Source organism: Puma concolor, chromosome C2 (assembly GCF_028749965.1).
Source record: "Puma concolor isolate L17-30 chromosome C2, mPumCon1.1.hap2, whole genome shotgun sequence".
In the NCBI taxonomy this organism is placed as follows: domain Eukaryota; kingdom Metazoa; phylum Chordata; class Mammalia; order Carnivora; family Felidae; genus Puma; species Puma concolor.
In genome coordinates, this window is record NC_141675.1 from 1,836,447 (window position 1) to 1,862,369 (window position 25,923).

General features: G+C 46.3%; 1 protein-coding gene across 2 annotated transcripts in view; it reads left to right on the plus strand.

Annotated features, from left to right (window-relative positions):
* The first annotated feature begins 769 nt into the window (after window positions 1-769).
* Window positions 770-25,923, plus strand: part of UBP1 (upstream binding protein 1) — a 51,369-nt gene continuing 26,215 nt past the window's right edge. For both annotated transcript variants that reach the window (XM_025912965.2, XM_025912967.2), the window contains exons 1-3: window positions 770-904; window positions 15,464-15,615; window positions 24,311-24,387. In XM_025912965.2, coding sequence (XP_025768750.1) covers window positions 792-904; window positions 15,464-15,615; window positions 24,311-24,387 — 342 coding nt within the window. In that variant the 5' untranslated portion in view covers window positions 770-791. The remainder of the gene's footprint in view (window positions 905-15,463; window positions 15,616-24,310; window positions 24,388-25,923) is intronic.

Here is a 25,923-nt window from a genome sequence, read left to right on the forward strand (position 1 = left end):
CGCCTGTCAATCAGCCCGCTTTCCTGGACGAGCGGAAACTGGCAGCCCTGCTGGCACCGCCTCTTCCTGGGCCGGGGGCGGGGAGGCGGCTGGCCGCAGGGTCTGCGAAGCTGCCGCGTGGGCGGGGCTGCGCCGCACGGCCTGAACAGTTTCTCGGTGGTGAAGCGCCGGGGGTGCCCCGGAGCGCCGGGCCGTGCGGGGCGGGCCCCGGCGAGGGGCGAACGCGGGGTTGGGGGCGGGGCCGGGGCGGGGCCGGAGGAGGCGGAAGCGGCGAGAGAGCTCGGGCCGCAGCCATATAGAAGCCAGCGTCCGGGCCGGCAGAGCGGCGTCGGCGGGGTTGGCCGGGGCGGCGGGGCGCTAGAGCCTGGGCGGGCGGGCCGAGGGCCGGGGTCGAGGCCGGGGATCGGGTGACTGGCGGGCTGAGCTCCCGCCCCCGCGCAAGGCCGGGGAGTATGCGGCCGGGGGCTCCGGGGCGGGGCGGGCGGCGGCGGCTGCAGCGCTAGCGGCGCAGGGGGTGGGCGGCGGCGGCATGAGGCGCGGGGCCGGCGCCCGCGGGAGGGAGGCGCTGCCGGCGGCCCGGCCGCTCCCGCTGCAGCTGCTCGCCGGGCTCGCCGTGCCCCGCTTGCGGGGCCCCGGACGCTCTCGTCCCGGCCGCCGCCCGGGCCGCCCGTGGTGACCATCCGCCGCGCCGCCCGAGGCTTCACCCGCGCCCTCCCCCAGGGCGCGCCCGCGGAGCTCCGGCCCCATCGCCTGCTCGCGGAGGCCGCGCCGGGCGGCGGCGAGGCCGGAAGATGGCCTGGGTGCTCAAGATGGACGAGGTGATCGAGTCCGGGCTGGTGCACGACTTCGACGCCAGCCTCTCGGGCATCGGGCAGGAGCTGGGCGCCGGCGCCTACAGCATGAGGTACCGGGCGCCCTGGGCTGGGCGGGCGGAAGCCTCGGTCTCCTTGGGGGAAGGCCTGCGCGACCCTGGGCCTCTACCGGGTGCGGCTGCTCCCAGCGGTGCCCGGGCCTCCCGGTCGCGGGGTCCGGGCCCTGCCGCGTGGTCGTCGGGGCCGGGGAGCCCCGCGGGCCTCTGCCCAGATGGGTGGCGGGGGGTGGGAGCGAGCCTGGCTCCGGGAAACTGCTCCTGAGGGCTTCATTTTTGCTGGAAAGCTGGCTGGCTGTTAGGATGGCTTGGCTTGGTGGGGGAAGGGGCTTCCTTTCCTGGCAAGTGATTTACAAGCCGCTTGGAGCTGGAATACAGTGTACGAAATAGTAGAACTTGTACTGGGAAAATACTCTTTAAGGTTTCGGTTACCCGTTCCTATTCTGTTCTACATTGTAGTCTTTCCTGGTTGCAAATTTTAATCACGGCTGTTACAACAGTAATTATGTCATAAGCGAAAGTGGACACGGTGGGGGGGAGCGCCTTAGTTCTGTATTTTGATTGTTTCAATGTGAAGTTTTTCGTTTTGGGGACCACCCTCTTAGGCTATTTTCTTTTGAAGAAGGCTTTAAGATGCCGTGATTGCACAACAAACAATAGTTTGTTTAGTCTCTGCTGCCTGTACCAGCAGCCATTCATTTTGTTTAATTTTGAAGGTTGCAACAGATCTGAGCTTAGTCTCTGGCCTTTATCCTGAAGAATGCCGTGGTTCTGTTTTTGTTTTCTTGAATAACTTCTGTCAGTTTGGTAGCTCGCTATTTTTATTTTTAGCAGCTTTATTGAAATACAGTTGATGCACTATAAATTCACCCGATTAAAGTGTAAAATCCCGTGGCTTGGCAGCTTTTTATGAAGGCTAATTCAATGAGATTTTCTAAGTAAGTTCTTTAACGTAATGCCTGTGTCTTTGAAGAGCTGTCCAGTCTCCCAGTAGCTTTCATACACCTCCCTGCGGCTCTGCGCGAGGACCCAGGACACAACCGTCCTGAGCAAAGACTTGTGGGTCAGGGCAGGCCGGGGATGGTGGAGACTGCTCCCTGAAGAAATTCAGCTTTTGGGTCTTACACGGGAAACTTTGGGCACTAAAGGACTCTCAGAAAGGAGGAGGTGTTTCTTAGAGCGTGGACGTGGGTGGGGGAAAGCCTTTTGTCACCAGACTCTGACCCTGATTGGGTGGGTATGTGCTCCTCTCCCTGAACTTGGCACTTCCTCTCGGCACTTGTGCAACTTGAGGGCTCTGGGTGAGGTGGCTTATTTTCGGGAACAACTGTTTCACTTGAAGAAATTGATCTATTGAAAGTCATAGGGTCATCCCGGACAGGCGTCCTGCAGACCGTGATTCCCCACTTGAAAACGTGGGCCTCAAGTGCCACGCAGCTCCTGGAGGCAAGTTAAGGCACCTGAAGGGAATGTAGCGTTTTCGGCTGAAAAGCTGCTTCTCACTTCTCAGTTACAGGAAAAGGAGAGTTTGCTGCCAAGAACTTTGCTTATTAGGGTTATTTTGAGCTTTTACTTTTTTCCTAGAGTTTTGTTTGTTTTGGTGACTCAGCCAACTAATGAACTTTTATCTATGGTTTATTCTGTGGAAAGGAAAGAAAATCATGCTATAAACCATTTCCCTGACCTTGTTCTTAAAATAATGCCTGACATCTTATAATTATTGGTCTCTTACAATACTTGCCACGGGGAAACTTTCCATTGGATGTTTTTGGTTATTGTTTCACGGTGTACCATTTCATCTAAATTTCCAGGTATCTTTGAAAGCAAATGCCAGGTTTTCAAGGAGCTTGTTTAGTTTAGTTTTGTTTTTTCATATGCAGTTGGGTCCTCAAAACTGAGGAACCCATGAGAGTACTTGCTTGCCTCTTGCAAATTCAAGGCCCTTGATTTGAGATTCAAACTTGGGCAGTTCCAAAATGGACTTTCTGTGGATTAAGTGTGAAGAAGGATTGAGGCTGTTGCAGGCCTCCTGTGAGTGCACTCGTCCTTCCCTGGCCTGGACCTGGAGCCCTGAGGAGGCAGGATCTCAGGGGGCCCTTGTGTCTTTTTAATGCACGTGCGCGGGCAGGCAGGCTCTTTTCCTCTGCATCAGATGGGAAGTAAGGCCGTCACTGCCTAACTTTCCCTTTGATCTGTTCTCCCGTAAGTTCAAGAAGTAAATTTGAGGTGCAAAAATGGAAATTCTTGGAGAACGGATTTCTTCATAAAATGGAAAGCTGCCTACAAAGTAAACTTTTCTTTCGTGTTCCAGAGTGAAGTGTGCTTCCTCTATTTGCTCTTTGGATGGTTTAAGCCATTTTTAAAGACTTTCTAAGAAATGGTTTCTGTGGATTTGGGGGAAGACGGCTTGTAAAAAAGACGGTTTCTCTCCATAGTCAGACTTAAAAATCTGTTTGCATTAGGGCCCCTGGCCGGCTCAGTCAGTAAAGGCATGCAGCTCTTGATCTCGGGGTCGTGAGTTCAAGCCTCCCGTTAGGCACGGAGCCTGGGTGAAAAATAAAAATAAAAGATAAAAACCTGTGTGCGTTAAACAGCGCAGGCTGACAGTGTTGGGGGGTGTTGTGGCAATTTCTCGTATCACCTTTGCTTCTCCTTTCTTTCCACTTGACTCTGGTTCGTTTGTTTTCTCTGCTTCTCTTCCTCCCCCTTCCCCTGTGTCTGCGGCTGTGCCACGTGTGTGCACGAGGCGTGAGCGGCTGCAGACTCTGGGAAACCGGGCGGCTCACGGATGTTTCCGAGAGTCTTTGCGCTCGTTACATCAGGATTCTTGAGACGGGTGAAGAGATCCTAGGAACTTCTTAACCAGTCCCTCCCTTTGAAGCGGGTAACCCGGAGCCCACAGATGTTACGGGGGTCACCCGCGTCACCTGCCGGTGGCACTGCCGTTCCAGACGAAGGCCGAGGTTCCCGTCGCCGAAGGACGGAAGTCTGAAGCCCCTCGGAACTTGGAATCTGGGTCATAAGTGTTTTGCGAAGTGAGGGGCAGATAACCACGTGGCCTCTAGAAAGTAACTCTTCAAAACTTTCTTGAGAGGGTCTTTGGGGCCACCTGAGTTTTGCTGACATGCAATGTATAGTCTGTAGCAACGGAATTTTCAGGACTGAAGTAATGTGAGCTCCTTAGATCACACATAACGGACTCAGTCATCACCTCACCGAGGGGCATTGGTCTTACCGCCGGGTAGACCGAGGAGACCTCGGGGCCCCCAGCCTTCTGACCCCGCTCGTCCAGAAGACGGCCCTGGAGGGCCTTAATCCCATCAGGAGAAAGGATCCAAGGACGCACAGCCCAGCGGTGGCAGCAGCAAAGTTCGTGAAGGCGGAAGGACGCCGTCAGGCCGCGAGGGGCGGCGAGCCGAGGGGAGAGCGGGGCCCACCGGGTCTCGGGCTTCCGTCGTGTTGTTAACCAGGGGCCGGAATGGTTGCCGCTCGAGGTGGGCGTTTCTCGGAGGCCGAGCCTCATCTTCCTTCTGTGGTCCGGGGTGTCCCGCCACGGCACCCTGAGCCCCAGGGAGATTTTAGTCGGGTCGGGCAGGGTAAGCAGGGTAACGAGTCACGTGAACTTGAACTTTGCCCGACTTCGGCAGCCATCTTGGCCTGTCGGGTTTGTTCCGGTCGCGCGTGATTTTGTCTTGGAGCGCCGCCAGGACGGGCCTCTGGCTGCCTCCTGGCCGGCCACGACTTCCTTTTGGCGGCCTCCAGCCGTCCTTCTAGAACCCGGCCGACTGCCTACTCTGACGCTCTCACAGTTGTTTTCCAGGAAACGACGGGCCCGCTTTGTTCGGTTTTGGAGGAAATTTGCCAGATACCTAGGTCTGAATAATCGTAGTTTGTTTTTCTTTTTTTCTTTTGTTTTGTTTTAATATTTATGTATTTATTTTGAGAGAGGGAGAGGGAGTGGCAGCATGAGAGGGAGGGAGGGAGAGAGATTCTCAAGCAGGCTCTGTGCTGTCAGCAGGGAGCCCGATGCGGGGCTCCGGTCCCACAACCATGAGATCGTGACCTGAGGTGAAATCAGGAGCCGGAAGCTTAACCGACCGAGACACCCGGGCGCGCCTGTTAGTTTTTCTCTCAAGTAAAACTGATACTTTGTGAGAGAAACTGCCGGGGCGGCCTGCAGATCAAACGGTGGCATAACAGCTCTCCTTCGGACAACCACTAGGTGTGCAGCAGAAATCCGTGATACCCGCCCAAGAGCCGCTACATCCTGAGATGAATGATTACTGCGCAGCGGCTACCACTGCTTTGATCTGGGTCCCGTTTGGTGCCACTGCCCCGGTTCGTGCGACGGCACCAGCAGTTCTGATCACCGTCGGCCGAGTGCAGATGTCATTGAAGGGAAAAAGGCAGATCACGCTTTGCTGTGATGCCGAAAATAACTTTGACCTTCCGAACCCCCTGAAAGAGTCTCCGTTTCCTCAGGGTTCCGTAGGCCACACCTCTGACCATCGCTGGTTCGGCGTGTGCCTAGACTGCAGATGCGGGAAACAGACTTTCTGCTAAATGAAGAGCAGACCCGGTGTCGGAGCTCAGAGAAGTCGAGCAGCCTGCCACCGTGCGGCTCAGCAGGCGGCGCGGCTGGGCCCGGACGCTCCGGAGCCGGGCTACGGCTTCCACTTGTCTCCGTGGCACCTTTTGGCCGCCTGCCAGTTCATACGTGTAGTGGGACGCGCTTTCTGGATGGAAGGAAAACCTGCCGGGAAGGCTGTGTATATGTTTCTTCTCCCTCTTGTTGTATTTCGCTTCTCCCCCTCCCCCCCTCCCCCCGCCCCGGACCTCGGTGAATTTACTCGTTCTAATAATTTGTAGGCTCTCAGACTTTCTAGTCAGTTCTTCTAGTTATTTTTCATAATCAAGATAACTATGAATAAACGTTTAAACGTTTGAGAGACAGACAGACAAAGTGCGAGCTGGGAAGGAGCAGAGAGAGGGAGACACAGAATCCGAAGCATGCTCCAGGCTCCGAGCCGTCAGCACAGAGCCCGACGCGGGGCTCGAACCCACAAACTTGTGACATCATGACCTGAGCCGAAGTCGGAGGCTTCACCGACTGAGCCAGCCACCCAGGCGCCCCAACAGTATTTGTAAATAGCGGTAGACTTGTTTCTTCCTGAATGGTCTTTACATTTCACATTCTTGCCTTGGCGTGTTGGCCGTGGCTTTGCTGTAGTGTTTAGAACCACTAAAAACTTGATTCTTTGGTCTTCTTACTGATTTTAGAGAAGGTTTCCAAAGTTTCATAAATAGATGATCTTTGTTCCTAGATGAGATGGGTCCTCAGTTTTATTTTCTTGTACTCCTGTTATTTTTTTAAACATCAAGAGTTTTTTTCTTTTTCTTCTTTTTTTTTTTTAACATCAAGGCTGTATCACTTTCAAGTGAGTTGGATAGCTTTCTCTCTTATGGGCTAAAAGTTGTATTTATGTATTTAGATATGTAGACTGTATGCCCAACATGGGGCTTGAACTCACGAAGACTCTCACGCTCTACGGACCGAGTCAGCCAGGTACCCCTAGAAATTTTTTATGAGATGAGACTTAACGGATTCTTCAAGATTTTGTAAAGCTCACCTGGAATGCAGCCTGGATTTGGTGATTTTAATTTTTTCGCACAAAGTAGATGTTTGGCTGTACATGTAATTTATGCAGTGGACATAGGAATATTCAGAATTTATGAACGTTAGCCAGTTGTGGTCATTTTACTCTTCATATAAAATTGCTTTAAGTTTTTAGGTTTAAAAAAAAAAAGACCTCTGTATTTGTGATTATTCCCTTTTACCTCACAGGAACTCCCCGTCTTTTCCTGCTTTTTCAGAGGTTTCAGAGGTTTGTCTGTATCTTGCATGAAACCAAATTTTGGGGAGCACCGTCAGTTGAGCATTTGAGTTTTGATTCTGTTCAGGGTTTGCAGGATTGGTTCTCAGGATCGAGCCCTGCACACAGAGCCCGCTTGGGATTCATTCTCTCTCTCTCTCTCTCTCTCTCTCTCTCTCTCTCTCTCTCTCTCTCCCCCCCCCCTCGCTCTCTGCCCCTCCCCCACGGTCACACCTGCACCCACGTGCTTTCTCTCCCTCAAAATAAATAAACATTAAAAAAAAGAAACCAGTTTTGGTTTTGTTTTTCTTTTAGGTTGGGTTTTCTGTTTTATTTTTGTGGTTATTTTCTTCCAGGTTCTTGCTTGCTCTGGTTATTTTCCAACTCCTTTGGTTGGGTGCTTTCTCCTCCTGGTGTTTGTCTTCTAATAGATACGTTTAAGGGTGTATATGTTTATCTGTAAGTGTCTCAAGATTTGAAGGCAGCACCTTTGTCATCATTTAATTCTATTGTTTTCTTTTTTCTTTCCCTATTGTAGTTCTTCATAGATCCTGGATATAGTCTTTGATTATGCATAGATGTCATGAATACTTCACCTCCATGACTTCTCTTTCTGTTGTCTTTTTGGTGGCTTTTGAGCTGACGTTCTTGATTTTGAGATGGTCAGATTGACTAATGTTTTCACTTATAGTTAGCCTCTCTCTACTGTGAGGGTCAAAGATATTTTTACAGTCTTTTCTAATGATCTGTTACTTTATAGACTATGCCTAGGATTACAGTCTATCTGGAATAAATTTGTTTTTGTTTTTGGTATGGTATGAAGTAGGAGGGCAGTTGCACTTTTCCCTACTTGAAAAGACTTTTTACTCGAACCTCTTCACAATGCCATTCTGTTCTAAATCAACTGTCCAGAAGTGTGGTGTTCTGTTTCCAGATTCTGCATTCTGTCCTTGTGTTCCGGGGGAATACTCAACTAGACCATGCTTTGTCATAGGACTCTTGGATTTGGTTTGTTAATACTTAATTTGTTTGTTTGTATCTGTATTTATGGCTGAAATGAGCTTTTCATTTTCTTTTTAGTTCTGTTTGTAGCCAGTTTTGACTCCAAATTACTTTACACTTATAAAATGAGTTAGGAAGTATTCTCTTTCTGTTCTGTTGAAGAGTTTGTGTAAGAACTGCCTTTGAAAGTCTGATAGAACTTGCCTGTAAAACCATTCCGGGGCAGGGATTTTCTTTGGGGGGAAATGTTTTAACCATGATATCAGTGTCTATAGGATTATTTTTTAACAGCTATTTATGTCTTGAAGAAAGTTTTTGTTTCTCTTAAGATTTTATTCTCGAACTCACAACCCCAAGAGTCACATGCTCCACCAACTGAGCCAGCCAGGTGTCGTTATGTCTTGAAGAAAGTTTTGATGTTATCTTTTTTTTTTTTTCTTAAATTTTTTCTAAAGTTTATTTTTGAGGGAGAGAGACAGAGACACAGAATCTGATGCAGGCAGGCTTCAGCTCCAGGCTCTGAGCAGTCAGCACAGAGCCTGACACGGGGTTTGAACTCCCGAGCCGAAGTCAGATACTCAACGGACTGAGCCACCCAGGCACCCTGTGATAAGTTCTCTTTCTAGGGCATATTCATCTTATCCATATTTTCCAATATATTGGCACAAAGTTGGTAGTGATATTCTCATCTTTTTAGTTGTTATATCATTAGTTATAACTTCTTTTTTATTATACTTGTGCCTTTTTGATCTGTCTCTCCTAGACATATGTATAAGTTTTTTAGGGCATATTGGACCAGACCTTTTGTGCCCTTAGTATCTGTTTGTCAGGACTACGAGAAAGTCCAGATTTTCAGGTCGCTGCTTTTCTCCTATATTTTGATCGACAGTAAGAGAGAGACAGAACACAAGTGGGGGAGGGGCAGAGAGAGAATGAGACATAGAATCAGAAGCAGGCTCCAGGCCCTGAGCTGTCAGCACAGACCCTGTCCCCGGGGCTCGAACTCACAAACCGTGAGATCATGACCTGAGCCAAAGTCGGACGTTCAACTGACTGAGCCACCCACGCGCCCCTGCACCCCCCCCCCCCCAATTCTTTACCCATCTCCGCTTTCTTACCAGTTCCTAACTTCCTTCCATGTTGCCCTCTGGAATTCTCAGTTTGTCATCAGAAAATCCCCTTAGTAGGGCACCTAGGTGGCTTTGGTTCAGGTCGTGATCTCACAGTTCGTGGGTTCGAGCCCCGCGTCAGGCTCTGTGGTGACAGCTCAGAGCCTGGAGCCTGCTTCGGATTCTGTGTCTCCTCTCTCTGCCCCTCCTCTGCTTGTGCTCTGTCGCTCCCTCAAAAATGAACATTGAGGGGCACCTGGGTGGCTCAGTCGGTTAAGTGGCCAACTTCGGCTCAGGTCATGATCTTGCAGTCTGTGAGTTCGAGCCCCGCATCGGTCTCTGTGCTGACAGCTCAGAGCCTGGAGCCTGCTTCGGATTCTGTGTCTCCCTCTGACCCTCCCCCGTTCATGCTCTGTCTCTCTCTGTCTCAAAAATAAATAAACGTTAAAGAAAAAAAATTAAAAAAAAAAAATGAACGTTGAAAAAATTAAAAAAAAAAAAATCCCCTAAGTGGTCAATGTTAATTGGTTGAATTGTGCCCCTCCCTCCCCCCCCAGAAGGATATATTGGAAGTCCTAGCCCACAGGACCTCAGAATGTGACCTTACTTGGAAATAAGGTCTTCATAGAGGTAATCAAGTAAAAATGATGTAATCAGGGCAGGTGCCGGTATCCTTATAAAAAGGGAACATTTGGGCACAGAGGAAGACTTAAGTGAAGGCACACTGGTTGCTGCTGACCATGTGATTGGAGTGATGCGTCCACAAGCCAGGGAACACAAAAGATGTCACCAAATCCCAGAAACTGGGAGAGAGGCCCAGAGTAGAGCCCGCTCACAGCCCTCACAGGGCACCAACCACACTGACACCTTTATTGCGGACTTCTGGCCTCCAGAGCCGAGAGGGACACACATTTCTGTTTTAAGCCATCCGGTTCTTGGTGCTTTGTTGTGACGGTCCTGGGAAACTAACGTAGTCAACTCTGTCTCTTAATAATGACTTTTCCTCTGAAGCCCTCTCAAGCGATGGTGGTCTGTTTCCACAGGCCTAGGGAAGGACCCCCTTCCTTTCACTGCCATCTCAAACTACTCTTCCTGTCTCCTTCCTTGCAAGACCTCCCAACTTTGAATTTCATGTTACCAAACGTCAACCAGTCACCCAATTATTGCAGTCATCTTAGTGATTTCTGGGTCATTCCTCATTCCCCCCCCCACCCCACCCCCCCTGAGAGAGAGAGGAGAGTGTGAGTGAGCAAGGGGCGGAGAGAATCCCACGAGAGGGGGAGAGCGTGGAGCCCAAAGTGGGGCTCGAACCCGGAACCATGAGATCGTGACCTGAGCCAAAGTTGGACACTTCACCGACTGAGCCACCCAGGCACCTGGGTCGTTCCTCATTTTTAAAATTTTAGGTCCTGGTTCACTGTCACTATCTGACACTATTGCTGTTTTAATTTTTGGTGATTCAGAAGACACTTAAATGGGCCTTCTAGTAGCCTGACATTTCTGTTCCTTGTATCTTTCTTACAGTGGTATTATCTTTAGCTACTCAATCTTATGGTTAGACCTTGACATTTCCAACCGTGCAACCCACATATAATCTCAAATTCAGACTTAAGCGTTAACTACCACCTTCTACCCTCCCAGCTCATTCCTTTAGGACCCTCCTCTTGCTCTGTCATTTGGCCCGTCTACGGTCGTTGATTGGACTCCATTCGCCTTCTTGAACGCCTTTTTTTCTTCAGCCACTTTTAATTTCCACGTGCAGTTGTAATAACTTCTTCCTTGTTAATATTCCGTCTCTCTTGGCCCTCTTGCTTTATTCCCCTCCCACCTTTTTTATTGTAGCAAAACTGTAACCCTGATTAAATGTGACACCTAACACACCTAAGCAGCTGAATGTGGTCTAGAAAAGCAGTGAATGGGTCTTACTTGAAGTTCACAGCCTCGGCATTCAAGTGCATCCTTTTGCCACAGCTGCGACTGTGCTGCTCCCACGGTGGCCTCATCCTCTGCTCCCCACCCCTAGCACTTGATGATTCCAGGACACTCCAGGACCCCTCCTCATCTCTCCCACCTCTTCTCCCCATTCCCGCTTTCCAGTGATTGATTCCCTTTTTCTTTAAACACAATATCTTTATTTTTTTAATTTTATTTATTTATTTATTTAGACCCAAGTTAGTTAGCATATAGTGGAATGATGATTTCAGGAAGATTCCAGTGATTCACCCCCCATGTATAATACCCAGTGCTCATCCCAACAAGTGTCTTCCTTAGTGCCCCTTACCCATGTAGCCCACCCCCCACCCCAACCCCTCCAGCAACCCTCAGTTTGTTCTCTGTATTTAAGAGTCTCTTCCATTTTGTCCCCCTCCTTGTTTTTATATTTTTGTTCCCTTCCCCTATGTTCTTCTGAAGTCACATGATATTTGTCTTTTCTCTAATTTCACTTAGCATAAAGCCCTCCAGTTCCATCCCGTACTTGCAGATGGCAAGATTCCATTCTTTTTGATTGCTGAGTAATACTCTATTGTGTATATGTACCACATCTTATCCTGCTTTGGTTATTTGGGCTTCCTGAATCAGTCAATTGGTATATTTCATCAGTTCTGGAATTGCTCAGCCTTTAGGTCAAATACTGCCTCTGTGATGTTTTCCTCTTCTGGGAATTCAATTCAGTGTAAAATTGTCTCACCTTGTCCTTTGTTTCTTAATGTCTCTTTGCATTTTCCATAACTTCTTTTTACCTGTATATTTCTGTTTGAGCTGCTGTTAAAGCTAAGTTCTTAATTTTATCAATTTTGTTTTCCAGTTTTAGAAGTTCTGTTTGTTCCTTTTTATTTTACTGTCCCTTAAAATTTTCTCTTCCTTGCAGATCATTTGGGCTTGTCTTTTATTTACATTTTCTTAAATTTATTTTGAGAGAGAGTGTGTGTGAGTGACCAGGGGAGGGACACGGAGATGGAGAGAGAGAGAGAGAGAGAGAGAATATCCCAAGCAGGTTCGATTTCACAAATGGTGAGATCATGACCTGAGTGGAAACCAAGAGCCAGTCGCTCAACCAAGTGAGCCACCTAGGTGTCCCTGGGCTTGTCTTTTGTATTTCTTTATACAGAGTAAGCATAATTTTATAGTATAGGTTCAATAATTCCAGCATCTGAATTCTTTGGGGGTATCAGTCTGTGTCCAGTTAGAAAAATAGAAACCATTTAGATGTTTCAAGCAGAGAAAGATGTAGTGAAGTATTTGCAAAGGTGCTGGAACAGTTTGGGGAGGAGGGCTTGTTACCTGGTTGTGCCTGGGGGCATGGCTGCCGTGGCCTAGAAATTTCCTGTAGCCACCCTCTGTGCGCTTGCCCGCCTCTGTCTTTTTCTACTCCCTTTTCATTTCCCACCAGTGCTTCCCTTTGGGATGACTTAGCAAGACTCCAGCTGGCAAGAAGTCTTGTATATGTAGTTTCAGACCTCGAACCCCTCTGCAACAGAGGCGGAAAAGAGCTGAATACCAACAGACAGATCTGGAACTGGGTGCATGCCATCTGTTGTTTTTGCTGTTGGTTCTTGCTCCCAGAGTCTTGTTTGTCTTTGTGTGCCTGGTTATTTTTGGGTACTGGCATTTCAAAATTACTTGTAATAATTTGAAGCCTTGAGACTTTTCATTTGCTTGTCTGATCCCTGGGAGCTCTACCTGTCTGGGATGTGGGATTACAAAAAACAGTTGACTCCTGGGACTTTCTTTCCTAAGGTTCGGCTTAGTAGACATGAGGATTTTAAATTATCTAGATACCTGTTTTTTTCATTTTAATAATTGATTATTAGGGCTGCCATTGGTTCATTGATTCAGCAGGCATTTGAGGCTCTAAATGTTGGGGTGAGTCAGTGAAGTGAAACAAATTTGGGAGATGGTTGTATACTTAGGGGTGGTACAAACTTAAGTCCTGTGTACTGTGGGAAGGTGATAAGCTCTGTGGGAAGATAGCACAGGACAAGGGGAGTTGGGAACACGGATGGGCGGACTGCAGTTGGCAGGCTGTCGCTTTGAAGGTGACATTTAAATGAAGCGAAGTGGATGGACATCAGCAGAAGAGTGGCTCCAAACCCAGCACCAGTACAGATGCCTTGAAAGAGGCAGGGTGGGAGGCTGGTGTGGGGGCCAGGGGCAGTGAGGACAAGTAGAAGAGGGAAGAAGAGCAGAGTGGGGGCCTTGCGTGGACCCTAGTTCAAATGAATTGGGATTTCAATAGCAAAGGATCTTTTTTTTTTTTTTTTTTAAGATTTTATTTTTAAGTAATCTCTACACCCAATGTGGGACTCGAACTTACAACCCCGAGATCAAGAATTGCATGCTCTACTGGCTGAACCAGCCAGGTGCCCCTTTTTCTCATCCTTAAAATGCTTACGTATATAGAACATAAGAAAAAAAATATATATATATATATGCTCATCTACCATGGAACAATCATGATTGTTTTTCATGAAGAGAGTTGCTCTAAGTCTTAAAGCACCGTTTCTCAGCCTCCTGAAAAGTTTTTATATCTGCCGCAAAGTTTTAGATCTGTGCCCCTCGGGTGACCCTCAGGTTGCAGTGTTGAGAAGAACTCTAGAGGATTGAGGACCAGTGCTGACGGTGTGTTTCTCAGTTATACTTAAGTGCATAGGAGCGTGTTGGCAATTCCCAGGTGCGAAGAGGGCTAGTGGGTAATTAGTCTCTGAATAATCAGTCTGGTGCTTTAATAGAGTGTGTGCGGGGAGGAGCGAACACAGTGCAGCCTTTCTCTCCCATCTCATTTATTTACACTTTTGGTTTTAAATTGAATTTAATTAAAATGGACTAGCCAAATATCTGAGTATGTTAACAGCTTTTGAGGGGCGGGGAAGCAATTCAGACAAGCCCTTGCTAGTGGTGTTGATAAAGTAGTTATTCATTTGGATATTTTGTTATTACTTTACTTTTTTATGGAGGAAGGAACATAGAGACATTATCAAGATACAGGTGTACAGAACAGCAATTTATCTCCAAAGCAAATACCTATAATTCATACATTAATGGTGGGAATGTAAAATTGTGTATCCTCTTTGGAAAGCCCTTTGGTAGTTCCTTAGAAAGTTAAACAAAGTAACCATATAACCTGGCAATTCTCCTAGGTTTACACTAGCAGCAGCAGCCCTGATGCCCCAGGGTGGATAAACAGACTGATCCATCTGTTAGATCCGTCTGATTGAAGGGAGTATCATCCCTAAATGGGAATGCTACAACAGCGGGACCTTGAAAACCTCAAGTAAAAGAAGCCAGTCTCAAAAGGCCATGGGATTCTCTTTGCATTAAATGTTGAGAATAGGCAAGTGCATGGGCACCTGGCTGGCTCAGTAGGTTGAATGTCCGACTTCAGGCTCAGATCGTGATCTCGTGGTTCATGAGTTCGAGCCCCATGTCGGGCTCTGTGCTGACAGCTCAGAACCTGGTGCCTGCTTCAGATTCTGTGTCTCCCTGTCTCTGCCCCCCTTCCCTGCCCACACTCCATGTGTGTGTGTCTATCTCTTTCAAAAATGAATAAACATTAAAAAAAAAAAAAGAAAAGGCAAGTGCATAGAGACACAGTAGGTCACTGCCAGGACTAGGGTTAGGGTCGGGCAATAGGGCTGGGGAGTGACTGCTAACGGGCATGAGATTTCTTTTTGGGGTGATGAAAATGTTCTGGGATTAGATAGGATAACTGCACAACTCTATTAATATGCCAGAACCCACTGAATGGTTAAAAGGGTGAGTTTTTATGGAATGTAAGTTATATCTCTGCTGTTTTTGTAAAAAAGCAAAGCAAACACATCCATGTGTTTGGGTTAACAGAGAAGAGTACAGGCAGTGCCCCAGAAGGCCCCCCCCCCCGCATCCCCCCAGCCGGTGCGCCAAGTTATCCTTGGGGAGATAGCAGCTGCTTCTGCAGCAACTGTCCACTTCTCAGAAGAAGCCACTGTTTCAGACGAAGCCTGAAGCTTTATGCCCAGCATTTGCCAGGCCTAGCGGGGCACTTTTTGTAAAGTACCGTCTTAATCAGACGCTTCTTTGTGATTTTATGGTGCCAGTGTGACCTACCTTTCAAAACAGGTAGCTATGCACTTGCTCTTTTTTTCTTATAGAAATAATATGGAGTTTAAGGTTTTTAAAGAGTTTTTTGAAGTAGCAGACATATTGTTAGATCTCTTGCTTAATCAGCATGGACTTTATTAACTATTAAATACTTCTCATTTTATCTGCCTAATCGTAGCTGCTCCCCCACTCTCCCCCCCACCCCGACCCACGCTGGAGAGATGGGTTATTAATACTATCTTTTGGGGGAGCCAGATTAACATTAATAGTTCTCTCATTCTACATGACGTTTCTGGGCTTAACTTTTATTTATTTTTTTATAAAAGTTTATTTATTTTTTTTAAGTAGCGCCTGGACCTCACGCGGGGCTCAGACTCCTAACCCCAAGATCAGAAGTTGCATGTTCCACCAACTGACCCAGTCGGGTGCCCTTGAACTTAAAGTTTTAAAAGAAGCTACCCCTACATGTTTTTATATGCTTTCAAGTATTTTAAACTCAAACTCAGGTCAATGTTGATTCCTTTGCCTTTCAGCGATGTCTTGGCATTGCCCATTTTTAAGCAGGAAGATTCCAGCCTTCCGTTGGATGGTGAGACTAAACACCCACCCTTTCAGTATGTGATGTGCGCCGCCACCTCGCCAGCCGTCAAACTGCACGACGAGACGCTCACTTACTTGAACCAAGGTTGGTATGGCTGGATCGTGTTTTGCCGGAAGAACTTCGATATATCCACGGTGGCACTACAGCCTAGTCTGCCGGTAACAGCTTGCAATTCGATTATGTTTCTTAAGTTCGACAGCTTTAGTTAACAGAAATTGTCGGCATTTTACCGTGAGCCAACGAGGTAAAAGTTTGTGGAAGCCGATTTGCATCAATAAGGTCTGTGGAACGAGATTTATTACAGGGTTTTTCAGACCAAATCCAGAGGAGGAGCAAGTAGGAAAGGATGTCAGTTATTTTTAGGAACCCTGGTTTCAATATGGAACTTGAGAATGAATCAGAAATCCAGCTAGCAAGGAACCTGGGTCTCAGGCCTGAAGCAGGTTTGTGCTGAAAATAGACAAGCTGCACCAGGATGGGGTCTGTGGCTAAAATAAACCGTGTCAAATTTTGTCCACCCGTATCTTGTCTGCACTTGATGAGAATATTATGTTTTGGTGATATGAAAATGAGAGCTGGCAGAGCGGAAAACGGATGTGGGTGTAGAATTTACTTTTGGAAATTATAAGGGATTTTTTCTGAGGTACCTTTAGCAGTCTGGGCATGGGCCAATGTGACTGACCAAATTAAACAAAAGTACTTTGTTACACAGCTATTCATTTGTTGGATATACATACTGAAAGCATGTTGCTCCTTTAGATTTCTTTTAAATCTAGAGTTTCCTTTTTTCTTTTTTTTAAAGTTTATTTTTGAGAGCGAGAGAGTGAGCAAGGGAGGGCGGGGGGTCGGTGGAGGGGAGAGAGAGAGAGAATCAATCCCAAGCAGGCTCCGCACCGACAGTGCAGTGGCCCAGACTCACGAGCCGTGAGATCATGACCTGTGCCGAAATCAAGAGTTGGGTGCCTAACCAACTGAGCCCACCCAGGCACCCCTGAACTTTTATTCTTGTAAAAACAGTAGTACATACTCTAATTGTAGAAGGATTGGGAAATACCTCAAGAGATAAAGATGAAAATTGACTGTAGCTGCATCCCGCCAAGAATACTTTTTAGTATTTTAAATGTTGTTTTAGGTGTATTTTCTTGTGTATATTTCAACAAAATTGGAATTAACACCTGTTCGCTTAAGATATATTATGATTATTTTTCCATCATTAAATAGGATCTTTAATTCCTTGAACTGTGAGCTGTAGATTTTAGATTATTATGAAATAATAGTATTCTGAAATACGGAAGAATAACTTATGCTAGCCTTTCATTTGATCTATAAATTGAGGATCCATGAGGTTTTACAACCCAGGTTATTCTACCATAGCACCCATAGCAGTACCCTAACTTTGGTGTTAATATTGTTTGGGTAGGCCTTCTGTTGTTTGAGACTTAAGTGTCATATTTGAAAGAACCTTAAGTGTATATGGTAACCTGTTTTAGATATAAAAAAATATCAGAAGAAACTATGTAGGGGCGTGGATATCCGCTGTAGCTTTATTTCTAATGACAAGGGAGTCACGTGCATTTCTCTTACTTGGGGAATAGTTGAGTAAGTTCTGTTGCGTGCATACCATGGGATGATCGAGTACACACAGACCCCTGTTTAAAGGAATGTGTTGGATGTGTCTGTCTGTTGGCCTGGGGAAACATCCATAATTTATCACTGTTACTATTAAACTGGGAAAAGATCTCTCATGTTGATAAAAGTTGCCAGCCACCATCTATAGTAATGACGTATTAGACTGACGTTTGCTGAGTGTTCACAATGTGTGAAGCATTGCACTAAGTACTATATGTGTGTTATTTAGTTCCCCAATAACTCCCGAAGTTTTATTAATCCATTTTAGGAGTGCCTGACTGGTTGTCCGTAGAACAGGAGACTCTTGATCTTGGGGTCATGAGTTCAAGCCCCCTGTTGGGCATAGAGCTTACTTAAAAAATGCATTTTACAGATTCGTAAGACAAGGTGAGAGCAGTTGATTAAATTGAATTAATGGATATGATGCACTTACAAGCTAGCCAACACATAGGAAGTCCAATACGACCTTTATTGCTGTTCCTGTCACTTATAACTAAGTAGCTTTAATGGTTTCTGATCACACTGGAAACCAACTATTTAGACCTTGGTTGATGTGTTAGTTTCCTGTTGCAGCTGGATGAGCAGTTTTTGGAAATTGCTAGAACCCAGCCTGGTACTAGATACCTGTTCCGTGACTCAGGAAGTTTGCCAGGTTTGTTGGAAAGTGTATTATCACAATCTTTTAAATAAGCCAGTCAGAGTTTTAAACTGTAGAAATAGCATTTTTGCACTGCTTAGGAACTGTGGTGGGCAGAATAATTGTTCCCCAAAGATGTCCATGCCCTAATCCCCAGAACCTGTGAATATTTTACCTTATATAGCAAAAAGGACTTTGAAGATGTGGTTAGATAAAGAGTGTTAGGGGCGCCTGATGGCACATGTGACACTTGGTCTCAGGGTGGTGAGTTCAAGCCCCACATTAGGGGTAGAGAATACATTAAAAAAATAGTAATAAAGGGTGTCGGGATGGAGACATTATCCTGGATTATATAGGTGGTCCCAGTGAAATCACAAGCGTCCTTATAGAGAGGGAGGTAGGAGAGTCGGAGTCAGATTTGAAGACCCAGGAAGAGGCCATGAGCCAAGGGATATTAGTGGCATCAAAAACAAAACAAAAAAAACCCAAAAACCACAAGGAAGTGGGTTCTACCCTAAGGCCTCCAAAAGGAACACAGTCCTGCTGACTGCTTGATGTTGGCCCAGTAGACCTATGCTGGACTTCTGAATTCCAGAACTGTGTGATAACAAGTTTGTATAGTTTCAGGCCACTGAGTTTGTCGAAATTTGTTGTAGCGGCAGTAGACAACTATGATGTCAGCCGAAGCAAATGTGTACCAGGTGGCTGATCTCCAGGGTGGTGCGGCGTAGGCCACTGCTGTGTGTTATCAGAGCTGTTTCCACAAGGTGGGCAGCATCTACTCTTAGAGTCTAGATGAAAACACTTGCATCATATGGTCCCGCCTCCTTGCTTACGTCTGAAGGCCTTGCCAAAGCTGGGTCTCGAAAGGGCATCTCACCAAGTCTGAGCTCTTGTGCTTGTGCGTGTGTGTGTGTGTGTGTGTGCGCTTGCGCATGTGTGTATATTCACATATGTGAACTGTACACACATGTATAATGCATATATGTGAATATAGTGTATTTGTGGAGCACCCGTTAATGACGGAGTAAGAGGTATCCTAGACTGTTGTGAGGCTGTCAGACAAGGAAACGAATGTAATGCATTGCGGTTACTTGCAAAGGAGTCATAATGCAATTTAAACAGCTCTAGATTGAATTAGTTCTTAATTTCGGCGTAGACCGGTAAGCCATTTAAACTAAGAAGGATTTTGAAATCTTATTACCTGTAATATTGCACAGTGGTGGATAAAGCATTATATTAAATGAACCCTGTGCAAAATGATACAATAGTATAACCAGCCCTTGCAAACCAGGCTGTTTTTCTCTTTGGCACAGCACTTTGGGAGTGTTTATCGTAATACGGTATTTATTCAGCTGCTAAGGAAAAGATGGTTAATTCTTGGCATTTTCCTCAGGGCTTTTTGAATATAAAGTTTACTCCCAGGAGAGGGTCCTGAGGGCCTCGTGTTGGAGAGAGTAGTGATGGACTGGCTGTTGGGAGCTTCACATACCAGTGGCTCCCCAACTGTAGCATGCTTTGGGGTTACCCGGAGGGCTTGTCAAAACGTGATCGCTGTGCCCCATAGAGCTTCTGTCTCTAGAGGTCTGGAGTAGGGCCGGAGAATTTGCATTTCTGACAAGTTTCCGGGTGATGCCGCTGCTGCTGGTCTGGGGACCCCTGCTTACGTATTTTAATCACCTTGAATATTCAGGCAAGTATGCAAGCTTCCTTCACCACTGCCTTTTATGGATGGGTCTCCTCAGTTGAGTGTTGGCACATGCTTGTGCCATTCTTTGGCTGTAGCTCGGTCACCGCTGGTAGGTAGCCTACCCTTAAAGTTCATTGCTCCCCTTCTGCCTCTTGGGCAGCCATTGCTGAAGAATATTTGCCATGGCATAAAACCATAAAGAAAAGATAAATTCTGTGTGGTCTTAGCGTCCTAGGCAGGTGTAAATTGGAGCAAGTTTTCCAAGTTGTATTCGATGCCTCGGAGCGTCAGTTTTTGTTTTGAACAATACAAGCACAGAGTTTAAAAACTATATTTGTGTTTTCCTGTTTATGCTTGAGCAGCTAACCTTCTCTGCCCTTAGGTTACAAGAATTAGTCTCACTTTGCGAAGTGAAAGACTGTAGTCCAAATGCCGCGGAGCCCCGGAGGGTGGAGTAAAGGCAGCTGGCTCTCCCCTGGAGTGGGGATCTGGCCGCTGTTGGACCGCCCCTTGTCTTACAGCTCCACCTGAGTCCTCGAAGCTTCCCTCCTTATGGTAGGGATGTGACTTCTGAACCCCTTGATTTTCCCAGGTCAGCTTTTTGCTGCTGTCGGATGAGAAATACCTACTCATTGGAAGGCCAACTTCTATTTGGAGAACCTAGGTTTTAGGCCCTAGGAAATAGCATGTCTGTTGGATTAAAAATACTGTTAAAAAAAGAGAAGAGAGAAGAAAACCAATATGTAAGAAATAAAAACTTGGAAAGAAAAAAAAGAAAAATACTGTTAAATGATAGAAGTTTCAAAAAAGAATATATTTCTTGTTAATTTCATTTTACAGCTGTGCATTTCCCTGAGGTTAGCTGTGGTTCTTTTTATAGATTAAAGTTCTATATTAGGACCTTAGGAATCAATTCTTTGAACTTAGCCATGGGGGGTGGTGGGGACTATCACACCTTGGGCTCCGTGTTGCTCTGGAGTCCATCTGAGGAACCAAACTGGGTGGGGATGTGAACTCACAACAATTATAGTTTGCAACTCTGTCAGCCAAAAGAATAAAAAGTCAAAACTTCAGGGGTGCCTGTGTGGCTTAGGTTAAACCTCGGACTCTTGGTTTTGGCTCAGGTCATGATCTCATGGTTCTTGAGATCGAGCCCTGCATTGGGCTCTGTGCTGACAGTGCACTCTGCTTGGGATTCTCTGTCTCCCTCTCTCTGCCTCTCCCCTACTCTTGCGAGCGCGCGCGCGTGTGTGTATGTATGTGTGCATGTGCACATTCTCTCTCAATAAAACTTAAAGTCAAAACATGAAAGGTAAGTTCAGAATATAAAGTTGGAAACAGGACTAGTGGGAGCCTGAGTGGTTCCATTGGTTAAGTGTCTGACTCTTGATTTTGGCTCAGGTCATGATCTCCCGGTTCGTGGGTTTGAGCCCCACATTGGGCTCTGTGCTGACAGCACGGAGCCTGCTTGGGATTCTCTTGTCTCCCTCTTTGCCCCTCCCCTGCTCTTTCACGCAGGTGCATGCATGCTGTCTCTCAAAAATAAATAAATAGACATTTTTTACAGAGTTTAAAAGAAAATAAAAAAATTAAAATAGGACTAGCAAATCAGAGTACTGCTGTTGTGTTAACTGTATACTCCATTGATACTGGAGTCTTCTTTATATTTCAGTTAAAACCTAGACATGTTTCTGGAAACTATATTATTAAGAGATTTATGGAAGGGCATCAAATAGAAGGAGAAATTAAACCAATGAAGGCCTGGTTGTTCAGTGACTATCATCTCTTTTTCAAAGATTTTATTTTTAAGTAATCTACACCCAACGTGGGGTTGGAACTCACAAACCTGAGATCAGAAGTCGCTTGCTCTACCTACTTAGGCAGCCAGGTGCCCATAGGGAAACCATTTAAAGAAGAGCAAGTGTTACAGAGCCTGTTGTAGAAACTTACTTTGGATTTTAGAATAGAAATCGACAGTGCTTTAATACAGGAGCAACCAATCCTGAGATCTGTTTGTGAAAACATTGAACTTTGTATTGAGCACAGAGGTGTCCTGTTAGGTTGACTAGGAAAAATCATACAAAGGAAGACAGGAACATGGAGATGTTGTCCTTATTTGATTTGGTTTTTTTTAAGTTTATTTATTTTGAGAGAGAGACGGAGACAGCGTGAGTGGGGGAGGGGCGGGGGCGGGAGGGGGTGGGAGGAATCCTAAGCAGGCTCCTCGCTGCCAGTACAGAGCCCGATGCAGGCTGAACCCAGGAAACTCAGATCAAGACCTGAGCCTCAACCAAGAGTCAGAGGCTTAACCGACTGAGTCACTCAGGCACCTGATTTGTTTTTTTTTCAGTGCTGAGAATTTTGAGATTTTGAGGATCGTAAAATAATCCTCACAGGACAAGTTTTCCCTCCCTCCTGGGCAGGTTATTTCTCCCCTGTCCTCACCTACTTGGTTTTTAATTAAACATTTTTTTATTGATGTGATAATTAACACAAACATTTTGTTAATTTGCCTAAATTTTTGTGAAGTTGAGTGTACTTTTAAACGTATAATAGTATAGTTTTCAAAATACCTATTCATATGCTTTATTTTAAAATTTATTTCTTACTGTTTTTCTGAGTTTAGATCCATTGTTACGTATGCTGCAAATTTAACTTTTTAAGAATGTCTTTTGCCATGGTGTTAGCTAGTGGTAATCTCAATCTGTTGAAGGACTTAAGGACTTTTTCTTAGTAACATACTATATGCAATGGTTTTCCTTCACCAGCCTTGGAGTGATTTGGTTGTGATTTAATAACCTTTTGTTGTATTTTGACCATATGATCTAGTACCTTCTGTATATTTTTATACAGGGTATGCGCCATTGGAGTTGTGGACTAGATCATAAATATCCTCAGCTTCATATGATGCATACCAGACACACTCCTTTTTTTTGTTTGTTTTTCAAGTAGATTTATTTTTGAGAGGGAGCATGAGCGAGTAGGGGTGGGCAGAGAGGGAGAGGGAGAGCGAGGATCCCAAGCAGGCTCCACACTGTCAGCACAGAGCCCGATGTGGAGCTTGATTCCGGGAACCATGAGATCGTGGCCTGAGCCAAAATCAAGAGTCGGACACTTAACTCACTGAGCCACCCAGGTGCTCCTGTAAGCACTCTTGATTTTCTCCATATCAGATTATGCTGTCGTCGTTACTACTTAATGATGGGTAATTGAGAAATCATTCTTGTGGTTGCAGAGTACATTCTTGACTGTTGGCAACAGCTTATGTTCCTAATGATACAGGTTGGTGTGTCGATGTCTATTTGTGTTTTCTTATGGACATTAAACAGTGAGAGAATGTGAGTTGGGTCCATTGGTCACAGGAAGAAGGTTCTAGGATTAAAACGTGGTCTTGGCTCGCACGAAACTCAGTACACAGATGTTCACAGAATCGCTACTCTTAATGGCCAGGAAGGAGAACCAACCAGATGTCCGTCAGCTAGTGAATGGACAAACAAAACGGGGTACGTTGTTGCGATGGAATCTTTGCAGTAAAAAGGAGTGAAGTGCAGGCACACCTCAGACAGAGGCAGCACAGGTTCTGTTCCGGACCACAGTAAAGTGACCACAGCAGTAAAATGAGTCAGACGAGTTTTCCGGCTCCTCAGTGCACATGAAAGTTCTCTTTACAGCATCCTATGGTCTCGTCAGTGTGCAGTAACCATGTATATATTTTAGGTAAAAAAAAATACTTCATCGCGGGGCGCCTGGGAGGCCCAGGCAGTGAGGAGGCCAGTTGGTTCAGAATCTGACTCTTGATTTCAGCTCAGTTACGATCTCACAGTTTGTGCGTTTGAGACCCGCATCGGGTTCCACGCTGAGAGCGCAGAGCCTGCTTGGGATTCTTTCTCTCTCTGCCCCTCTCCTGCTCTCTCGCTTTCTTTCTTTCCCTTTCAAAATAAATAAACTTCAAAAAAAATGCTTTATTGCTAAACAGTGGGTTACAATGACAGTTCACCATAACAAACACAATAATGATGAAAAAGTCTGCAATACTGTGAATTACACAAATTGAAATACTGAGAATGACAAAATGTGACAGATACAGCGTGAGGACTCTTAGTGACGTGCTGTTGGAAGGATGGTGCCGATCGACCTGCTTGATGCAGGTGGTCACAAACCTCCAGTTGTAAAAACCGTGGCATCTGCCAAGGGGGATGCAGCAGAGTGCAGTGAAAGGATATCTGCCCGTTGTCCTGCTGTGACGTGCGTGAACGCTGAAAGCATGCGTAGTGAAGGAAGCCGGTGAGTCACGTACCGTGTGACTGTTTATGTCCGGTGTGAGCCAGGCAAGTCCCTGGAGACAGAAAATAGAGTGATGAGTGGTTGCCAGGGGCGGAGTGGGTGAGGGTGGGAAGTGCCTGCTGAGGGGTGCAGTTTCCTTTTCGGGGTGATGAGAATGCCCCATGGTTGGTAGTGGTGATGGTTTCACAATTCTGAATATGCTAAGCACGAGTCAGGTTTTAAAAGGATGAATTTTATGGTATGTGAATTGTATCTCAGTAAAGCCGTGGTAAAACACTGGTGTTGGATTATGCTTGTTGTGTATAATAAAATTTTAATGTGAGAGTCTAGCACATGAAAATAAACCGTCAGAGAAGCTCTTCATTCTTCTGTCATAGTGTACGAAGGAAAGGATGATGTGGTTTGTAGGAAAGAAAAATCAACCTGAGTGGTTCCTCTAGTTGAGAGGCCATTGAAGTTTTATGTTAAACAGCGATGTTCTTTGTGTGGACTGTCGGTGATACACAGTTTCTTTAAATTCAACAATTTGTTCAAAATAGGTCAGTCTTACGAAATTCGGATGCTGGATAATCGGAAAATGGGAGATATGCCCGAGATTACTGGAAAATTGGTAAAGGTAAGGATGATGCATTTTGATTCCCAACAGGTATTGTTTGCAGCGACTGAAAAAAGTAGCAGGTTTAGGTTTTTTTGCACGAGAGTCATTCTTTTTTTTTTTTTTTTTAAATTTTTTTTCAACGTTTATTTATTTTTGGGACAGAGAGAGACAGAGCATGAACGGGGGAGGGGCAGAGAGAGGGAGACACAGAATCGGAAACAGGCTCCAGGCTCTGAGCCATCAGCCCAGAGCCCGACGCGGGGCTCGAACTCACGGACCGCGAGATCGTGACCTGGCTGAAGTCGGACGCTTAACCGACTGCGCCACCCAGGCGCCCCGAGAGTCATTCTTTTAAAACCATTTAATTTCACTTTAAGAAGTATCGGCTACCCTGCAACTCTTGACGTTTTGAACTATATTTTGTGTCCTTGTCTATAAAACAGAAATGATAGCAGTTACTGGGTTAAGGAAATGTGAAAGCCCTTTGGACACTAAGGCAGCACAGTTGCGGCCGTGGGGGAGAAACCCACCACCACAACAGAGACTTTTAAGTTTTTCCTGTAAAAGTAAAAGAATAACGTGGGGGGAAATGTTAAGTGTTCATATGACACTTTTAAAGCCCTTTTATTTCACCTCTTAAAATCTCTCTGAAGACTGGAGATCTCTGTGCACCCTGTGTCCACGCTGAGACGTATCTGAATGAGGGCGGTCATTCCAAGTGTAGGAGGCATAACCATCGGCTGGCTAGTCCATTCCTTTTAGGATAGATCTTCGGGACCGTCCTGCTCCCTCCAGTGTCCTGCAGGGTATCCTCTAGCCTCTGCCTGTCACACACAGAGTGCTGTACTATAGATTCGGTGGCATTACAGGGCAGGACTTCTGGAAGAAGCTTGAGGGAAGGCAGAGCTTCAGTGTGGCTAAGTGTCAGCGTGAGAGAAGCAGACCTTTGTTCTCTTGACGCTTCCGTCTTCCCAGAGAGGCACCCGGGGGCCTGGGCACTGCTGGGCGCTCGGTATGGAGAGGCGTTCCATGGAAAGACTCCCCTCTGTGGGTCTGCCTTTTTAGAGGGTGAGCGCGGGAAAGGCAGCTTGGGCCCATCTGGGAGAGCCGGAGCATCTTTGGGATGTTTTAGTGCTTCCTCCGTTCCTGGGAGGCAGGAAGACCCCAATCCTTTGGGAGGTTGGAGGAAAGATGGGGGTCTGCTCCCCACTGATCATTGTCTTGCCAGCTTGGAGTGAGCTCCCAGACTTCCGACTCCCAGAGCTCCCATCTTCCCCAGACCAGAGGGAGACAGCTTGTTTCCCATTCTCACATTCGCCAGTTTGCACCTTGAGTCTGTCGGGTCTGTGCTCGGTCAGTGGGTTTGGTCCTTTCCCCGGAGGGTGAGTCAGGTCAGACTAACCGCTCTCGTTTTCTAGTGTGTAGGAAGCTTCGAGATGTCAGCGATCCTCTCGGGATGCCCTAGTCCTACCAGGCTGGCTTGTTGTCAGGCCACCGGGTGCCCTGGTTCACCTGCAGGCAAATCTGCCAATTGTATTTGTGAAAATGCCACCA